Source organism: Coregonus clupeaformis, chromosome 35 (genome assembly GCF_020615455.1).
Source record: "Coregonus clupeaformis isolate EN_2021a chromosome 35, ASM2061545v1, whole genome shotgun sequence".
Taxonomy (NCBI): domain Eukaryota; kingdom Metazoa; phylum Chordata; class Actinopteri; order Salmoniformes; family Salmonidae; genus Coregonus; species Coregonus clupeaformis.
Window position 1 is genome coordinate 41,712,562 of NC_059226.1, and position 20,535 is coordinate 41,733,096.

Genomic DNA, 20,535 nt, shown 5'->3' on the forward strand with positions numbered 1-20,535 from the left:
GATAGTGTTTCAATGAAAAGCACTTTATAAATTCAATGTATTATTATTATTATTATTATTATTATCTAGTCACTAATTTCTACCATAAGAATTTCACCTTGACCAAAATTAACACATACTTTCACAGGCTAATTCACAGGTCGATCATTTTCTGCTGCCTATTGAAATCACTGGCCACTTTAAGAAATTGAACACTAGTCACTTTAATAATGTTTACATATCTTGCATTACTCATCTCATATGTATATACTGTATTCTATAATATTCTACTGTATCTTATTTCAGGCCGCTATGTCATTGCTTGTCCATATATGTATATTTTCTTAAATTCCATTCCTTACTTAGATTTGTGTGTATTGGGTATATGTTGTGAAATGGTTAGATATTACTTGTTAGATATTACTGCACTGTCAGAGCTAGAAGCACGAGCATTTCGCTACACCCGCAATAACATCTGCTTAACACGTGTATGTGACAAATATAATTTGATTTGTTTGACAAAGGGGCTCAAGAAGTAGAGGGGCTCGAAACAGGGAGGGACATGGAGTTTGGAGGTGGGGGCAAATCTGGGCATGCGCAGTGCTCATGTTCCATGGCTACATACCATCAGCACGAACTTCTTCATGAGAAACTAATGTGAAACTTCTCCGTGTGTTCTACAGATTTGTTCATTCGAGAAAATCTGCCAGCCAGACGACGGTACAAAATTGAGACAATTGTAGCGACTGAACTATAACAGAAGTCCTGAAAGAAATTCATTTGTAGCCTAATTTGTAAGACACCATGACTTAAACTTATTCGGTAGAAATATTTCAGTAATACTTTCACAAAGTGTTTTGTATGTGAGGCGGACAGTGTTTCGACATCATGCCCTGTACCAACAATCTAATTTGGGATATTAGGAAACGCACCATCGGTTCCAACAAAATAAACAACTTTACAAGGAGTAACTACTTAGGTGAGACAAACGTTTACATTAAATATTTAATGTACAAATGTTCTAAATACTACTTTATTGTCATAAAAGTGTACTGTATGTGTCACTGTGTAAGTAACATGTTTTACAACAGTCTACTGCCTTGCACTAGGAATTTATCTAAGACACAGTTATTTTATTGGTATTGTTTGATATAAATTCATACTTTAAACATTTGTGTTGGATAAAATAATAATTTTGTCTCCAAGGGGTCCCAAATGATTAAATTGTGTTAGTTAGAGGGACTACCTTATGGGATACCTAACACTGTTCTTATGGTATCATAATGATTTCCTTCAGGAAGAAAAGAGTTTGTACAAAGACTGAAACTTGAAGCCACTCTTGATGTACATGAGGGCTCTGTAAGTATCAACATGCGTTACAGAAATGATTACCAGTGTAAATGCAGTGTGATAATTGTATGATATCATCCTGTGTTTTCAAACTGTTATTGTTTTTCATGACAGATCAATACAGTATGCTGGAATGACACAGGAGAATACATCTTATCTGGATCAGATGATGACAAATTGGTCATCACGAACCCATACAACCGAAAAGTAAAATACAAAAAAAATAGCTAAAACATTGCTTATTATCAAGTACGGTACATACAACACATGCTTTAACCTATTGTTCATATGGACTCAGAAGAGACAGACAGACATATATGTGCAATATAAAGTCCCCCATTATGTTTCCACTCTCCAGGTCAAGGCATCCATTACATCATGGCATCGATCCAATATCTTCAGTGCCAAGTTCATGCCCCAAACCAACGACAGAATGATCGTGTCCGCAGCAGCCGACGGAAAGATCTTCCTCACCAACGTAGAGAGGGGTTCCAACCTGGACCCTGTGTTGCAGTATCACTGTCATAACGGTGCTGCCTATGAGGTGAGGGGTGCATCTGGTGTTATCGCCATCTGAGTTGAATTCAATAGAGAGTTGATTCATGTATCTGATCTATCACATCTGCATCAAATTGGGGCGGCAGGTAGCTTAGTGGGTAAGAGCGTTGTGCCAGTAACCGAAAGGTCGCTGGTTCCAATCCCGAGCGACTAGGTGAAAAATCTGTCAATGTGCCCTTAAGCAAGGCACTTAACCCTAATTGCTCTGGATAAGAGTGTCTGCTAAATGACTAAAATGTAAAATTTACCTCAACGTCACACCTGTTATTGCTGTGGAAGGTAGGGATGGTATGTCGACCATAAATAAGTCATTGGCATTTTGCTGCAGTGAAAGTCATCTATTCTAAAGCCCACAGACCATATATCAGTAGACAGGAATTCCAATTCTATTTGACGTCCCAATCAGAGCAGGTTCTATATCTATTCTAAAACCACTCTATTTCTATTGGTAGATATTGACGGTACCTAGCGACCCTCACTCTTTCCTGTCCTGTGGAGAGGATGGAACAATCAGGTGGTTTGATGTCCGAGTTTCTCCTGGCTGCTGGCAAACTAACTGTAAAAAGGTAGGTACGCATTATGCCAATACAGCTAAACTTTTACAGGCAAATTAACAATTCTTATGTAACTATGATGTTATTACTACCGTATTATTGTGTCGTATACATATGTATAAAGGCAGCTTCTTTTACTAATGACTTTTTCCCACCATTTTTGCCAACAGTTTTACCGACTACTCAAACAACCGTTTATGCTGATGTCAGAGTTCCCTGTATGAAGATATCTTGAACTTCTGTTGTCTTTTTTAATTAGGACATCCTGATTGACTGTCGGCGAGCAGTAACATCCATGGCCATATCCCCTGTGGAATCCTTCTATCTGGCTACTGGCTGCTCTGACAGCTCAGTCCGTATCTATGACAGGAGAATGCTGGGTACCATAGCAACAGGTATGCACAACCTCAACGGCGGCTTCAGGTAGCCTAGTGGTTAGAGCGTTGGGCCAGTAACCGAAAGGTTTCTAGTTTGGATCCCCGAACCGACAAGGTGAAACATCTGTTGATGTGCCCTTGAGCAAGACACTTAACCCTAATAGCTTCAGGGTTGCCATTGATAAATAATGGCAGACTCTGGCTGTGACCCCACTCTCTGAGGGTGTCTCAGGGGGAGTTGAGATATGCAAAAAACACATTTTCGATTCACACATGGGTAAACAGGACAAATATAAGCAAGCACCCACCAGATAATAATAATTATTAACTCAAGGCAATCAGATAACTAAAACTGAACTAACAATTCTATCAATATCAATAGTCCTGAAGGAATCCTACTACCACAGTACATATAGTTAATCACTGTTTGATTGTCTTTGGGGTCAGTGGTGAGAATAACATTTTCTCCTGAAGGTCTGTATGGAAAATAATCATTTCCTATATACGTCTCATCCACTCTGCAGGTTTTCAGACAGGAAGCGGAGTGGCAGGGATGTGTGCGATGTTCGTACCGAGGCACCTGGTCAACAAGTCATGTCGCGTGACCTCATTGGCCTACAGTAGGGACGGCAGGGAGGTGCTAGCCAGCTACGCCTCAGACTATCTCTACCTGTTTGACCCTAAAGATGACAAGGGACGCGAGCTGAAGGGACCGTCGCATGATAACAAGGTGAGAACCATCCTTTCACTTACTGTGTATCACAGCACTAAATACTGGATTCAATTTGAATGTAGTTTGTGTTTACACAACGACTGTCCTCTCACACCAATTTCTGGAAGCTTCTACGACATGACATGCAGTGTGTGTGTGAGTTGACAAAGGGGGTGATGTTGTTTCCGTCTCTTGGCTATTTTTGGCTCAACAGTCTACTGAATCTGTTCTGGGAAAGGCATCTGAGCTGTGTTCTCACACACACAGCTGCTGAACACATAAGCCAGGGGGCTTCTGGGTAATCAGCAGGGTGAGGCAGCATATTTTGTACAGAACTTGATACATATAACATAACTTGATACATACAACACCAGGTAACGTCACAGTTCCTGTACAAACACCACAGAACTAGTGTATCCTAAGTGCACTAAGATGAAACCTCCTGTCCCCTCCTTCTTGTGTATGAGACCCCTGGAACCGCCTGCCAGAGCCTAAGACAACCTGTCAGTGAGGGCTGGGGAATGTGAGCCCCCAATGGAGGGAAGAGGAGGGTGGGTGGGGGGGTCTCAGCCGTAGTGAAAGGGCGGTTATTTTGGTCAAGCCTGTGCTGTGAGTGATGAAATGTCACTGTGTTTCTCTCCTAGCAAAAGGAGCCTCTGCAGAAGCGTCTGCGTCTGAGAGGAGACTGGTCAGACACTGGACCCCTGTCACGGCAGAGAGCGAGAGGGAGCGGGCCGAAGAGGGAGGTCCCCACTCATCTAGACACACAGCTGACAACACGTGGCTATCCATGACAGAAGTGCACTGTCACTTGGTCCTATTGCATGGATTAACACACATACACACAATACAATTATACATAAGTATGATATTATTAGATTATGTAAACTTTCACATCACTGTCTATGAGTAATATGTCAGATGGATTTTTAACCCTCTCCCTCCTGTGTCCTATAGGAGAGTCCAGGCCTGGTGTGTCTCTGATGCAGAGGATGTCAGACATGTTGTCACGCTGGTTTGAGGACGCCAGCGAGGCCCAGAACAACAGAGGAGCCCGTCCTCAGACACAGACACGACCCAGGGTAGACCCTGCAGCAGCAGCACCTCCAGCTCCACAAGGTAGTGGGCTTCACCAGGAGGCTATGGTGCTAGGGAATCAAGCCCCGTCTCAACCAACATCAACAGCCAGCTTCTCCTCTGACTCCTCCTCATCCATGGAGAGCCTGAGGAGCAACCAGGGCACCACTAGCAGCACCATCCAACTGGACTTCTCCAGCGGTGGCTCCAGCGACCAGGGGGAACCCCCGCAGATGAGGGGCCCAGAGCAGGTGTCTGACACCAGGCAGACCTCATCCCTCAGCCAGTCGGAGGTGGAGGCCATGGGAGAGGAGTCCACACCACAGCCCCCTGGGGAATGGATGCAAAGGTATGGTACTATGATTGCATTGACTGAGGCATAGCTGGCCTACACAGTTAATCAATGAACTACTAGAGCAATGTCTGGCTATTAAAGTGGATGTGTTGTTCCCTTCCTCCCATAGATTTAATTTGAGAGGATCAGAATTAGGTGAAAGAGTACTCAGGTAATTATTTACCGTTGCAACAACAATTAAGAATGACTTCTTCTCCATAACAATGGATGTGTGTCAGATCAGTAGTTTAAATAACGTTGATAGATCAGTTTTAACTAGCATGCAATGCTGGTGTTGGGCGTTCCCTTGTTGCTCTGTGCATTCAATCAAACCTGCAATACAGTATTACACTTCTCACATGGCTGGAATTTGATTGGATTTAATGACTCTACAGACATGTTGTATATCCTTCCGAAAGGCGCTCTGCTGCTGCACGGATCCAGGAGATTTTCCCGGCGGAAAGAGAAGAAAGAGTTGGCGGATTACGAGACTCGCCGTGTGGGAAGCCCTCAGTAGAAAAGGTCTACAAGGGCCACCGTAATTCCAGGACTATGGTACAGTACAGTAAAACACTACTGAGGATTAAGACAAGCTTGAAGTGATGATTTAGTCCACCAGAGGGGACCTTGAGCAAGGTCACAGATTTTTTTAATATGTGGGGATAACGGCTTCAACTTCTTGTCAGCTATATTTAACGTACAATGCTTTAGTTATTTAGAAGTAGCTATGTGGAATACTCATTTGAGCTTTTGTTGTTGTTGTTTATAGACCAATCAGTGTTGTTTCTGGGGGGACCAGTTTGTTCTGAGCGGCTCAGACTGTGGTCATATCTTCATCTGGGACAGAGAGACAGGGAACACCTAACGCTGCTGGAGGCAGACCAGCACGTTGTCAACTGTCTGCAGCCACACCCCCTACGAACCACGTGAGTCCACTACTTCTGACACTCTCTCACTAAAGATGGTTTAGTGAACACCCAGTCTGGCTCTTGCAACTTTAAAGGCTAGAGGGCCGTGACTTTCCATTTTCCCATTGAAAGTACAGGTAACTGCCAAAATAATGGAAACACTTGAGTAAATGTGGGATACAAAGTATATTGGAAGCAGGTGCTTCCACACAGGTGTGGTTCCTGAGTTAATCAAGCAATTAACATCCCATCATGCTTAGGGTCATGTATAAAAATGCTGGGCAGGCTACTATTTTGTCCACCATGGCTATGCCCCCATGGATGGCAATGGCCCCATCCACAGGGCACGCAAGTGGTCACTGAATGGTTTGATGAGCATGAAAACGATGTATGCCATGGCCGTCTCAGTCACCAGATGTCAACCCAACTGAACACTTACGGAGATTCTGGAGCGGCGCTTGAGACAGCGTGTTCCACCACCGTCAACAAAACGTCAAATGATGGAATTCTCGTGAGAGAATGGGTGTCGCATCCCTCCAATAGAGTTCCAGACACTTGTAGAATCAATGCCAAGGTGCATTGAAGCTGTTCTGGCTCGTGGTGGCCCTAACGCCCTATTAAAATGCTTTATGTTGGGGGTTTCCTTTATTTTTTACCTGTATATTCCTTTTTTTCTTGTTCTGTTCATTTCAGTTTTAGCCACATCAGGGATAGATACCAACATCAAGATCTGGTCACCGATGGAGGAATCCCCATCATTCAACAGAGTACTCGCTGAAGAGGTGTGACATTATAAATACATGTATTCGTGTCACAGGAGGTTGGTGGCACCTTAATTGGGGAGGACGGCTCGTGGTAATGGCTGGAGTGGAATGGTATCAAATACGGCAAACACGTGGTTTCCAGGTGTTTGATGCTATTCCAGTGGCTCCGTTCCAGCCATTATTATGAGCCGTCCTCCCCAGCAGCCTCCACTGACTCATGTGCTTACAATCAAACACAGATGTGTGGATGGAGGAAAGAAGTGCTCTCATCATAGTGACATTGATGAAGCCATTGGAACCTCTGATCTCCTTCTGATACCTGGTGCTCTGTGTGTCCTGTAGGTCACCTTCCGTAATGAACTGATGCTGGAGGAGACCAGGAACACCATCACTGTACCTGCCTCATTCATGCTGAGGATGCTGGCCCAACTCAACCACTCCATCACAGCAGGTGAGCACTACACACACACACACACACATTCTTTCAACCCCATCCCAACCCTACATCCTTAGTGATAACCTGATACAGAATGGCTATGGCTTCTATCTTAAGTGGTTATAACATGTGTTATAACAGCAGTCACTGACTGGTAATATTGCTCATCTCTTTCTTTCCTCTACAGAGTCTGAGGACAATGAGGAAGAAGAGTAGGCCTATCCATGGCTTTCATACTGGACTGTTGAATGTGTGAAGTAGAAACGATACATTATCTCTTTGGAATCACTTTGTGACCATTATAGTGGTAATGTTACCATAGGGATTGGAGTATTGGACCTCACCTAGTGTAGGTTAGGGGACATTAGAAGAGGTTGTGTTGATTTTTGATGCAGTAGTTTTTATAAATATAGTTTATATTCAAATGTAGATCAAGGAATGTTTTATACCTATTTATATATTTAGTTCAGGTGTCCAGCCTCTCCGTCTGGCTATGAGAAGTGTTCTCTAGATGAGATCTCTTTATTCTCCTCTGTACTTTGTGAACCTCAGGCCTTTTTGTGAGAAGTTTTATTACGTCCAGAACACTGTCACATTTCATCTTACCTTGTCTGTGGCTTTTCCCGATACTCTGCAAACGAGGCTCGGTTCTGACTGTTGTCAATGCGCTTGTTTACCAAAGAGAATGCATTTAATTTAAGGATTTAGGAATGTTACAAAAAATAATAAAAGTGTAAGGTTGCCTCAAACTCTCAAGACTTGAGTTGTTGTTTTAAATACATAATGATATTACAATGCATGCTTGGTGACATAAGGACAAACGTTTGTATTCAGAAACAAGAAACTAATGTTCCACATTTGTTATTAACATTTTATACTACACAACTATTTGTTTGTTGAAAAATAAAACATATTACACATAAGAACAAAAAGAGAGAGAATGTAGTGATGATGAAGTAAAAACGAATATGTATTGTAAAAATATAAAAGAAACATTCATTGATCTGTAAAAAGCCTACTCTAACTAGGTGCTCTATTCAATCAGATCCACTTTAGCCGCCATTTGCATAGCGGTTGTTTTGGCGAAGTCGGAGGTGGAACAGCTTTAGAGCTGTCAGATCCACAAGCGGCTCCTGGCATTATACCTAAAGCGGACATTGCCTTTGGCTGCATGGAGTCGCGTTAAAGAGAAATCCCATGCAGCCTGGTTTAGAAGTTTGAACACTGGAATGTGAGATGTAATCTACACCTCCATTAAGATGATAGAAATCCTCATTATTTTTGTTTGATTTTCGATTTGAGCGTAATTATTCCTATAAAGCCTACACTTTCATTCTGAACTTCTAATGCGAGTGGGATGGGTGTGGCCATTGACCATGATCAAGAGCAGCTGCTCACCCGATTTGACAGCTCCAACACAGTTACACCGCCAAAACATCAGCTCATGCGGGTGTCAGCTATCGCCCGTTAACACTTGATCTGATTGAATCTAGGCCTTAGTAGCATGGCATAAATATGTTAACAACATGATTGAAGATTACAAGATTCTCATTATGACTAAAGAAAAAAAAAACGTTGCAAGGTGCTTTTGAAAGAAGACAAAAAACCTGTTTCCAAATATTGACTTCTACTGTATCGTTCATGGTTTAACAGTATATTAGAACAATGCTAATCATTTTACTATTTTAGGTTATGCTCTTTAACATATGGGGCAGCACATTGTGTAACGTGTAGCACCTACAGTACGTTTTTAGTCTTTCAGTGACCACCAGACACCAGAATCAGCTCTCAGTGCACAGTCATGATTTAAAGCTTCAGTCATCTGCTAAAGTGCTCAGCTAGTGCTTTAACTACTGGGATTTGTATTGACGGTAAAAAAGAAGAAGCTAATTTGTATTAATACAGTATAGTTGAACCACTTCTTCAGTAGTAGACCTATATTCAACACCAGTGATTATAGTAATACTAATATACTGTAAATATGGCCTCCATGTCAATCACTTAGATATGCTTTTCATTTTTTACCCATGTAGAATGTATGGCTAGTACATAGTACCTAGATATTAGATGGAAATATTTACATTAAGACACTTGACAAATCTATTGCTGATCAATCAAATCTTTGCGACATTTGATTCAATGGATAAAAAAATAAACTCTACCAATTCATAATTTGTAACATTTCTAGCAGTTCAGAATGTAACATTGATTGCTTATCCATTGACTTACTTCGGTAGTTAAGGCAACAATTGTTAAAGTGACCAAGGAAAAGTAGATAGTAGGCTGACAGTACCATTATGCAACATACACCACTAATAAAGCTTTGGGTGACAAAAAATGGTCAATTACAAACAAAGCCTAAATATAGGCGAACTACACATTTTCGTTAAACCCATAAGGCTATCATATCATATCATATAACATTACATTCACATTAAACCCATAAGGCTATCATATCATATCATAACATTCAATGTTATACTCTGCAAGTGTTTTTAGGCCTGCACACAATCCATGAATGATGTGCTTGATCAAGTGAAGCCGTACAACACACCGGTATAGTGAGAAGACTAGGGTTGGGGTCAATTCCATTTCAATTGAGTCACTTCAAATACATCCTGAATTGACTGAATTGAAATTGAATTGACCCCATCACTGGTCCTGACGTGTTCCTCTTTCTAGTACTGCGCCATAAACAGATAGTCATGTATTTGTGATCTGCTGCAGCTCATTGAGGGGAGGAGAGTCTCTGCTAAGGCAGTCTGACTCGTGCTCTCCTCCACAGTCAGTCTGGAGCCGATGGCTGGGATCTTCTCCTCAACACCAGCTTGTACAGCCCGGCCATGAGGGGAAGATCACTGCGATCACAGCAAAGTAGATGGCGTATGAGAAACTGTGACACAGAGAGAGAGAGAGAAAAATATTTATCAAGCTACGTTAGTGTTGTAACAGTAATCCTACCCTTTCTAAAACAAACCATATTTTACATCCAAACATCATGGATAGTATTGTCTTTAGATAAGTTACCTGTGGGAAAATGTCCAGGCCCAGCCCGACAGTGTCCACTACCACAACAGTAGCAGAGTCTGAAGCAGCAGGGCGAAGTAAAGTGTTCACTCCAAACACCAAGGCATATCGCTGCATGCTCAGGTTGGAGGCAATCTGATACCTAATGGAGCAGAAAATATTTTCTTTACAAATACAATTAAAAACATAAAAGTGAAACTTACACAGAGAATAGACAGTTGAAAGATTAAATTGAATACACAGTTAAGAGATATCATAGGTAGACAGCTAGCTACAGTAGAAGTCTACAGTAATGATACAATTGAGTCCAACCACCTCATCATTAATAACAAACTTTAAATCCCTGGATATCATATGGTTTTCAGGGGGTGTCTGTCCGTCCTACTCACGTAGCATGGTTGATGAGCAGCATGTAGGTGGCTCTGAAGACCACATAGGAGGTGTAGCACACCCAGATGTTCCTGATGGTGTCCATGAGGTGCACAGCCACAGCCATGACCACTGAGAAGATGCAGAGACAGCTCTCCCCAGACTGCCAGGAGACCTTGATGGAGCCCACCCCGAAGGCTGCTAACGCACCTAGGCATAGACCCCAGGGGCGCGATCAGTCGGCAGACAAACAGAAAATGCTTTGAAATGGAAATGACTTTGATTATCGTCTGCTTCCCAGGCTGACATGGAAGTATGGTAACGCAAGACTATTATTTGATCAGTTCGGTAGTAGAAGTCCTTAGGTTCACACTCTGGAAGGTCCTCTGGTTCTAATTCATCTGAAATGGTACTACATCATCAAGTTTACCTAACAAGGTGGAGACTGTCTCTACGTATCCATTGTAGATCTCAAACTCCTGGGAAGGCAGGACCTCTCCCACAGGGCCTGAACATAGTTGACCAACTGGAAGTAGCCACAAGTAGAGAGGGCCCACCACACCGACCAGGCCAGGAGGGCAGGGCATGAGTAGCACTGCAGGAAGTCTTCCCATAGGACCCTTAACACGTCCACTAAGCCACTGCTAGCGCCACCACCATCACTGGCCGTGCCACCACCTGAGTGAAAAAAGCGGTACACAGGGTTAAGTAAGAATTTGCGTAGAATCAACAGACTGAAATGCTCTGAAAAAACAGCTTCCTGAAAGTTAGTGATGAAGCAAGGTTTTAGTTCAATGTCTTTTTTGTAAATGTTCTAGTATTGCAACGGTCAATGTGTGTCAATCAGGATGGTGTCAATCTAGCGGCTTTCAGTTTGGGACAGCAGAGTTGCATGAGATCCATTAATAAACAACAGTTAATGGTTTAAACTCGGAGAGCTGCAACATGGTTCAACAACAACAGTTAATGGTTTTAACTCTCAGAGCTGCAACACGGTTCAACAACAACACTACTCAGTCCTTCAAAGAGGCTCACCATGACCTGTCTTACCAATAACAATAAAAAGATCACACAAAAAAATGAGTCTCACCATGGTGACCTCATCAATCTTCAGAGGCACTTTGCTCTCAGGGTCCTCTGCTTCATCCATGGGAATCCTGCTGTTTTGGTGCGCCGGCTTCTCCCCGTCTATCCCCAGGCTTTTATGGAAGAACAAGCTCTTACCGGGCATGGGCAAAAACCAGGGCGCCACAAAGGCCAAGATGGCCGACACCAATGTGACAACACTGAGGTAGAACAGCGGGATCTGAGCCACAGACACTAGCAGCTGCCCAGCCAGCGAGCCAGCGGCGGAGCCCAGTAACGAACACTACGGACAGTATCCAGTCACTCTCTGGTACTGGGCCGGGTCTACCACACTGTAGATGTAGGAATAGTAGGCTATATCTGTGGCAGTGGCCGAGGCCAAGAAGAACTCCAGAAGCTGCATGGCCAGCACACCCTGGGCCTTCACTAGCATAAAGTAGGTCACTACCAAGCTCACCGCCTGCAGGATCAGCACAGGCTTGTAGCACAGGTAGTCCGTGGCCAGGAAGACTGGGAGAAGTAGCACAAGGTAGAATAGGTCCATATTGGGTAGATTTCATTTACAAGCTGTAGACAGAGGGATACGTAGACAAAGTCAGCCATGTTATTGTAATTCACTCCTACGGACAAAATAGATAAAAACTTCCAATGGACAAAAATGTCATGTAAGTCTAATATTCGAAGTTGCTGCCTGTTTAGCTATTACAAAACAATCACCAGATTAGTTAACTAACTAGAGCTACCTTTCTTCATTGGTGCCAAAGGGGAAAAGCAATTATTTTCGGATTTTAGACTTTTTTCAAAGGATTTGGACCACATGAGCTAGTGGTCCTATTAAGAAAATATTTCATGGATTGCAGTCAAACTGGATTAGCACGAGGACACTGAAACAATGTTAGCAAGATAATGTTACAGAATAGCTAACGGTTCTCTTGGTTGTATATTGGTGATAGATTAGCATGTGATTGCATTACAGATATTCAACATGTAAACAATACGTTATTTTATAGTTAGCTAGCTAAATGTAGTTGCTTGTTTCACAACGAACAAGAAGCTAATGCTAGCTTACCCTCGTCCTTCCACTTACCTGTGTTTTTCAGTAAGGTTTTTATCAGGTCCCATCAAAAACGCAGTAAAGAAAGGCTCAGAAGGTCGGAGATTAGAGAAGAATCCATAAACACAAAGTAAGATCGTGGGATATAGTTGAGACATGTCAACAAAAAAACAACATAACATGACCTCACGCACCACTGACGCTAGTAGATTTGATCTGACAGCAATATTGAAAAGCTATCAATGAACATATTATGCGTCGCAGTAAATGACGACAGAACCTTCGGCCAATTAAATGAGAGTAGAGGCAACAAAATAAATGCATTTTTATTTATTTTTATGATGCACACACGCTGGTATACTTACCAAAGCTATATTACATTTTCTAAATCAGATTCTGCCCATTATTATTGATGTATATTATCGATGTGTATATTGACGTTTTTGATGTGTATGCAGGGCTCATCTGTAAAAGAGACCTTGATTTCAGCATGACTCACTGTCAGAATAAAGGTTCAATAAAATACGAATTATTATATTTGAACAGTCAATCTGGCTACATACTCATTACATAACCTAATCTATTCATAGACCAGGCACACATTTTATTCTAGCTATCAATTTGCTGAGAAAAATATATAATTTCAGATGCCATATGTGCTTTATAATACATGATCTCAATGGCGTTCACCCAGTGGTAGGTCGTTTTATAACGGATAATGTATACATGAATATAATCCAGCATATAAATAATATTGGGGCTTTTATTGATATAAATGTACATTACAAAAATGTTCGTGTGTTAACACTGAGCAGTTACACAAGGAGTCTATAGGCTCAACAGATAACAGAGAAAGGACCACAATGCCTGTCCAGATGATTATTGGAAAATAAAATAAAGTACTCTGGAATCAGGTACTCAGATGTTATTTTAAAAATCAATATTTCAGCATTAATGAGTGAGTTATACATGCTGTTAAGAGAAGAGTACTATAGTTAACAATGAATGGACCGTGCAGACCCTTAGCCAAATGTGGATGAACCTTTGCAGAGGTTAAGAGAAAAGTATTGGATGGTTTCTGACTGCCTGAAGTCCTTATATATTTGAGAAGACACAGTCAAACTCCTGATGATATACTGTGTCTCAGCATACTCTGGTGATACAGGTAACCTTGCAGTCATCACACAAAAAGTAACCCTCGCATTCGTACAACACAATCATCATGACGTCATCTCTACGGGACAAGACAGTGGAACTAAGAGCAGGGTAAAAGAAGAAGAGCAGGGCAAATAAAACCCTAAAAAAAGGGACATCCACCCCACTTACAGGAACCAACGATGGCCCTGGGGCCCAGTAGACCATGTACAGTTTAGCATTAAGACAAACCGGCATCAGTCTGAATCAGTAATGAGGTCCAAACATTAGTCCAGCAAAGTGCATCACACTGAAAAAAGCTATAGTACGAAGTGGGCAAAAATAGTTCGATTTCTATCAACAACGCTTATAAAGATGTTTAATTGGTAAGCATTTGAGAGGACATTAAAGCGGCACCATTACTATGGTAAAAAAAATGATTTGTGTGGTTATAAAAGCAAATGGAGAAAACTTGAAAGCATATCTGTCAGTGAATTAATGTAAAATAAATATATAGTTATCTTTGAATGTTGTTAAGTGCAGAGATGGCATTTGCCAAGTACAGAGTGAGAATCTTCCAGACAAAAACACTGCGAGATCAGTCACCACATAAAGCCATTACATCATTGGGATTACATCATTACCGACATGTGTACACACCTATCAACCCCTCAGCGTTCCAACGATTCAACCTATCCCCACGGAAAGAGTGTCAGAGTACCCAGAACATTCCAAGAGTCATTCCCAGAGACAACATTTCGTACCCCACTAATGCTGCCAGCCAGAAGACAGATTCCTTCTACACTCAAAGATGTTTGTAGGAGTAGCCTACACCTCTGTAGGATGGAGCTACATGGTGAAGTGCCTTGTGTAGTCGTATTCTATCGTGGGGATGACGGCTTGGACAAACTTCAAGAAAATCAACAGATACCTGAAACATTAAGTTAAGGAATAATGTGTAGGCAAGAATGGAAGAGAAACAGTATTAGCAAGATCACTTCTATTCACAACTCACCATAGCTTGGGTTACATTGAATTATACCATGGCATTGTTGAATACTCATTTCACTATAAAGCACAGTATATCAGCACGGTAGAATTCAACTATAGCCATTGAAGTCTACCTTCTTTGAGCTGCGTTTGAAAGAAAAAGTCGAATTGAAAACGTTGAATTCGATTTTCATAACAGCAAGCTACGACTGATGATTTCTTTGTTTGGTTACCAAGGCAACTACTGTAGCTATCTAGTAAACTTGCTAGCTACTTCAGTGGATGTTGAACACATTTCAAGCAGCAAATGTGTTAAATTATTGCCATGGTATGAAAGGAATAAATGGGAGAGGCTGGGAATATTGTGAATATTATATCATTGTATCATTATGTAAGGGAAAACTCGGGGCTCTGTGCGTTCTCTTGAAATTAATGCAACTCCGTTAGCGCGTCGTGGAACACACCTTCCACAGAACACATAGCCCCTCGATTATCCCTCACATAATGATACATATTAAATTGCCAAGCTGCATTAAAAAACACTTGACTGACTTCAGCTCAGCCTACAATTGACTTAAAGGATGCTATGAACTCCAAGTTCTCCTCCCCTTCCGCCACGGTCTCGATTATCCTTTTCATCACTTCAGCATGTCTGAAAACAGGAAGTGGCAACATTCCTTTACAGGACCATAAGTGCTCCCTCAATGAGTAGTAACGTCGGATCAGGGCCCATACTCAAAAAGCGTTTCAGAATAGGAGTTCTGATGTGGGATCAGTTGTGCCTTTTAGATTATAATGAATAGAAAGGGGGACCCTGATCCTAGATCAGCACTCTCACATTTTGAGACACTGACAGCATGTTCATGATCTCTCGCTTTTACCTGCAGGGATGCACAGAGCACATGGCAGGGGGTGGTAGGTGGGGGTGATTTTCGATGGTGACCGTTTTCTTCACATGATCCTGGCTGATGTCCTCGTACATCTGATCCACTGTCAGGGGCTGTCTGTCCTGTAGGAGTGAGAGGGAAAATGGTAAACAGAACATAGAACCCAGGAACTGGGTTTCCCAGGTAAGTCAAAGACATCATTCTTCCTCAGCTGTAAGAACGCACTTTTGGATGTACGTCCTCAATAATATTCACAATGCAATCCAAAGGACACACAGCAGTATCTAAATGCCAACATGTTTTGTAACTGACATAGGATGCACTTTTTGGTCTACCCTAGAAACCCAATTACACTAAGCTGACGCCGTACTGCTCAGAGCTAGTTTACAAGGTACAATAAGTGCGTTACCTCATCGTATCCAAACAGCCAGAGTCGAGGAGTCTGATAATATTTGTCATATGTGATGTAGAGGTCATAGGTTCGAGTCTGCAGGATGTCATCGTTCCCAGCCTCTCCCGTTTTGGATTTAGACAAGTCCACCATTTTACTGGTGTCCAGGGTGGCCTAACAGGAAGTGAAAAATGGGGAATAGAGACACTTCCTGGAAACGGATGCGATGTACAATAAAAGTTACAACAATACTGTGAACTTCTGACCTCATCTGTTTCCAGTAGTCCACTCTCCTCATACTCTGAAAGAACAGAACAAGACACAAACTGAACCATTACATTACATTACTAGTGAAGTATAACCACAGATAGAACAATGAGACAGATATTTCACCAGATGTATAAATGTGAAGCATCCGCTTGAGCGTTTCCACTCACTACCAACTATGGTAGTGAGAGGAAGCCCAGTGGCCAGCAGTGGGAAAAGATGAATTAGATTTTGGTCCGACATTCTTGCTAATTCTCTCATCGATGAAACATTTGATCTCAATTCAATTTTCTGTTCACAAAACTAAAATATGTTACGAACAGTCAAGTAAGTTTTGTAGACTTTACCCTTTGCCAAAGTAAAAAAATATTGCATTGTTTAGGAGTGCAAAGGCAAATTGAGTTATTGCACACGCGCACTTCACAGTGTAGGTGTTCCCTAATGGAAATATGCACGTATGCTAGAACGCACTAATAGGATCTCGCTAGCTCGTGCTTGGCTCTGCCCACCTCCTTGCCTGTTCTGCCCACTATGACTCATTTGTTCCCATTTGAAAACGACAGGCTGTGGACTATCTTGGTTTAGTTATACAAATCTTTGGTATATTCCTTGAGGAGTATAGAGTAAGATACCTTCCATATCTGCTGCCTCGCCTTCATCCTCATCATCATCACCGTTCCCACTAGCACCAGAGTTCACGTTCATGTTCATGTTGTCCTTTAAAAACAAAGGAATACAACTATTTAAAAAGACGCCTGCAAATGGTATTAATCTAAGGTTGTTAGTTTGAAACATTCATTATCAATGCAGATTACTAGGATACAATAACAAAATGTAAATGTTCAATCAAAATCTACCTTATTGTCCAATGAGATTTCTCGCACGGCTTCTGTAACTCCCCCTACACCTAAAATATAAATTTGAAACATCAACATTCCTGGACAAACAAACCCAAAAGCAAACTTTATTTCTAATGTATTCCTGAAACTGCACTCTGCAGCACATCAATAATTAAGGCATATTGCACTACAACAAAAAAGACCCAAGAAAATGAACCATTGTCACACGAAATGTCTAAAGTGTCCAACCTGAGTTGTGGTAGGTGTCGACCCATCCTCCATCGGCCGTCATCCTCCTCTATGATGGCTTCCAGTTCATCACAATACTCCATCTGTTTACAGCGCTTGTAACAAGGAACTGTAGGCACGCACACACACCAACAATATATATTACTACAGCAACAATAAGGACAAGTAACAGTATTGTAGACAAAGTTCACACAGTTCTTACCATTGCGAAAGTTAATAGGAACTGCTTATCCTTGGGTAAATATGGCTTCACCTTCTCCTCTTCCCCAGACACCCTGGAGGGAATAAACATGATGTGACATCTGGGACTACTGTGCTGTCAAAACATCATACTGTAGTTGATTCTATATTTGGAGAGACAGCATAACATCAATCCAGAGTTATTACATGCTCATATCAGACTAATTAGATTTGAGAAGTGCAATTTAGCTGACTACAATATCATATCAGAGGTGGGTTAAAGTCAATTTCAATTCCTGTTAGTTTAACTGGACATAGGAACATGTCCTCATAACAGTGTAATTCAATTCTGGAATGTACTGGGATTTAGAACATGGGCATTTCTTCATAAGAGTGTAATTCAATTTCAGAATTGACTTGGATGGAGCCAACCCTTGTCCTGGGGTAGCGTGTACAATATTAGAGTATCAATCTTACTCCAATGGACACTCACCATTTCCATGTGGGGCAGTGATGAACAAGGTGATCTCCAGCAGCTACAAACTAATGGTGAGAAAATAGAGATTTAATAGGAAGTTGTGATAGTTCAGTCAGATGACAATTATTCTGTGGGCCTTTTTGGCATTATGACACTTCTGGAAATCTCTTTCAGTTGCACTTATTTTCCCAAATTATGAAAGGCTACATACGTGTGACTTATTGGGCTTTTAAAAGTGACTCCGTTACAAATGATTCAAAAGACACATTTCTCACCTCTTCTGGAGTGATAACTCCAGTCTCCTTGAATTTGGATTCCTGTCAGACAAAATAAAGAAGGGATATAATTGTTGTGTTGGCAGAGTTTGATATCTTTAACTTTTCCTTTGTGTGACTGCCTGCAAACTATTTAATTACAGAGGAGGTTAGACATTCCATTCTTAATTACTTGAAGGTCTCAAACATTGACTGTCACATTTCTCAAATGTGCTTAACTGGAATCATGTGAAGCTAGCTACAATGACATATTGATAAGACAGTCATCAACGCCAAGAAACCTCAAAATATGTAATATACTGAGATTATACACTGCAACAGGATTGTGAACAACGAATTGTAGCTACATAATACATGTTGTTGAGAGCACTTGAGGGAAGACTTCCCGATAACGCATGCTAGCATGTTAGCATGCTCCACATCATCATTGCTGAGCGATAGCAAGCTACAGTAGCTAGCTAGCGAGCCAGCTAATTTAACTTACCTTCAGTACTGGAGTGAAAAACTCGGCCACACCAAGGGCCGTGCCTTTTACGGAATTAATGGCGTTCTGCATGTTAGCTATCGGATCGATCCCCCAACAGATGTGAGCGTCTTCAAACGCGGAAGGACCGTCTGTTTTCAGTTGTTTTCACCAGCACAAGCATAGCTTGTTGACTGCATTTGTCAGCTACAGATCACATGACTTGTCATTTGAGGATCCCCTTCCGCTGTTAAAGTCTCGAGAGATTTGTCTGGACGGCTCAAGGGTTGCCAGATCATGACAGACCCAGACATCAAGGGAAAGTTAAAAACATTTTAGTTCTTCAATCTGGAATAAGACCTTTGATTCACACAGTCTCCTCTGAACAGTTGATGTTGAGTTGTGTCTGTTACTTGAACTCTGTGAAGCATTTATTTGGGCTGCAATTTCTGAGGCTGGTAACTCTAATGAACTTATCCTCTACAGCAGAGATAACTCGGGGTCTTCCTTTCCTGTATCGGTCCTCATGAAAGCCAGTTTCATCATAGTGCTTGATGGTTTTTGCGACTGCATTTGAAGAAACATTCAAAGTTCTTGAAAATGTCCGTATTGACTGACCTTAATGTCTTAAAGTAATGATGGACTGTTGTTTCTCTTTGCTTATTTGAGCTGTTCTTGCCATAATATGGACTTGGTCTTTTACCAAATAGGGCTATCCTCTGTATACCACCCCTACCTTGTCACAACACAACTGATTGGCTCAAACACATTAAGAAGGAAAGAAATCCCACAAATTAACTTTTAACAAGGCAGCCCTGTTAATTGAAATGCATTCCAGGTGACTACCTCATGAAGCTGGTTGAGAGAATGCTAAGAGTGTGCAAAGCTGTCATCAAGTCAAAGGGTGGCTACTTTGAAGAATCTCAAATATAAAATATATTTTGATTCGTTTAACACTTTTTTGGTGTTATTTCATAGTTTTGATGTCTTCACTATTATTCTACAATGTAGAAAATAGTAAAAGTAAAGAAAAACCCTTGAATGAGTGGGTGTGTCCAAACTTTTGGCTGGTATTGTATATATTTTGTTTATATATCTTTTGGGGGGGTTGCCTGTTTTGCATGTGATTTTGGCATTAATACGTGTCAAACATCAGCTTGCATAAAGGCGAAAGAAACGCACACCTATTTAGGCGAGGTGCTGGCTGACGGCGTAAAACACTTGAAAAATAAAAGGAAAGCCACACACTCTAGGAGCTCAGATGCAATAATTTAATATCCTAATAACCAACGTTTCGACAGACAAGCTGTCTTCATCAGGGTATAATGACAAACACTGCGGGTCACTAGTTTATATAGTGTCAAAGGACACACTCAGGTGTCTGTAATCATGGCCGGGTGTGGCCTAATAGCATTGGCCAATTCACAGATAAAAACAACATAAAAAAAACATGGATAGCATATGATCATAGATACTTGGCTACATAGGCCCATAACATGTACAATGAATAGCAAAATCACAAGAATGGCTTCAAATCAAAGTCTACGTTGAGACCGAAGGGAGCAAGGGTCTTTAAATTAAAAATCCAGGCAGCCTCTCGTTATAACAATAAGTTGTCGACGTCACCCCCTCTCCTAGGGAGGGTGACCTGTTCGATGCCGATATAACGTAGGGAAGAAATCGAGTGGTTCGCTTCCAAAAAGTGGGCTGCCCATTATTGCATCTGAGCTCCTAGAGTGTGCGGCTTTCCTTTTATTTTTCAAACATCAGTTTGCAAACAATATATATATATAAAAT

At 41.5% G+C, this 20,535-nt stretch overlaps 2 protein-coding genes and 1 pseudogene across 2 annotated transcripts; 1 reads left to right on the top strand and 2 right to left on the bottom strand.

Annotated features, from left to right (window-relative positions):
• Positions 1-620: 620 nt before the first annotated feature.
• On the top strand, positions 621-7,680 carry LOC123482583 (annotated as a pseudogene).
• A 2,154-nt stretch (positions 7,681-9,834) lies between these two features.
• On the bottom strand, positions 9,835-12,813 carry slc19a2 (solute carrier family 19 member 2). Its single transcript, XM_045210726.1, is given in 9 exon segments — positions 9,835-9,942; positions 10,077-10,218; positions 10,466-10,655; positions 10,876-10,935; positions 10,938-11,123; positions 11,481-11,490; positions 11,536-12,065; positions 12,068-12,098; positions 12,615-12,813. Coding segments are annotated over 9 exon segments (1,410 nt in total). The 5' UTR covers positions 12,768-12,813.
• Positions 12,814-14,081: 1,268 nt separating this feature from the next.
• Positions 14,082-18,972, bottom strand: LOC121575653 (ubiquitin-like-conjugating enzyme ATG3). The gene is given in 14 exon segments (XM_045210727.1): positions 14,082-14,650; positions 15,284-15,361; positions 15,591-15,718; positions 16,006-16,161; positions 16,254-16,288; positions 16,887-16,971; positions 17,112-17,161; positions 17,343-17,376; positions 17,378-17,451; positions 17,545-17,551; positions 17,554-17,617; positions 18,016-18,065; positions 18,276-18,317; positions 18,760-18,972. Coding segments are annotated over 14 exon segments (957 nt in total). The 5' UTR covers positions 18,832-18,972; the 3' UTR covers positions 14,082-14,568.
• Positions 18,973-20,535: the final 1,563 nt, after the last annotated feature.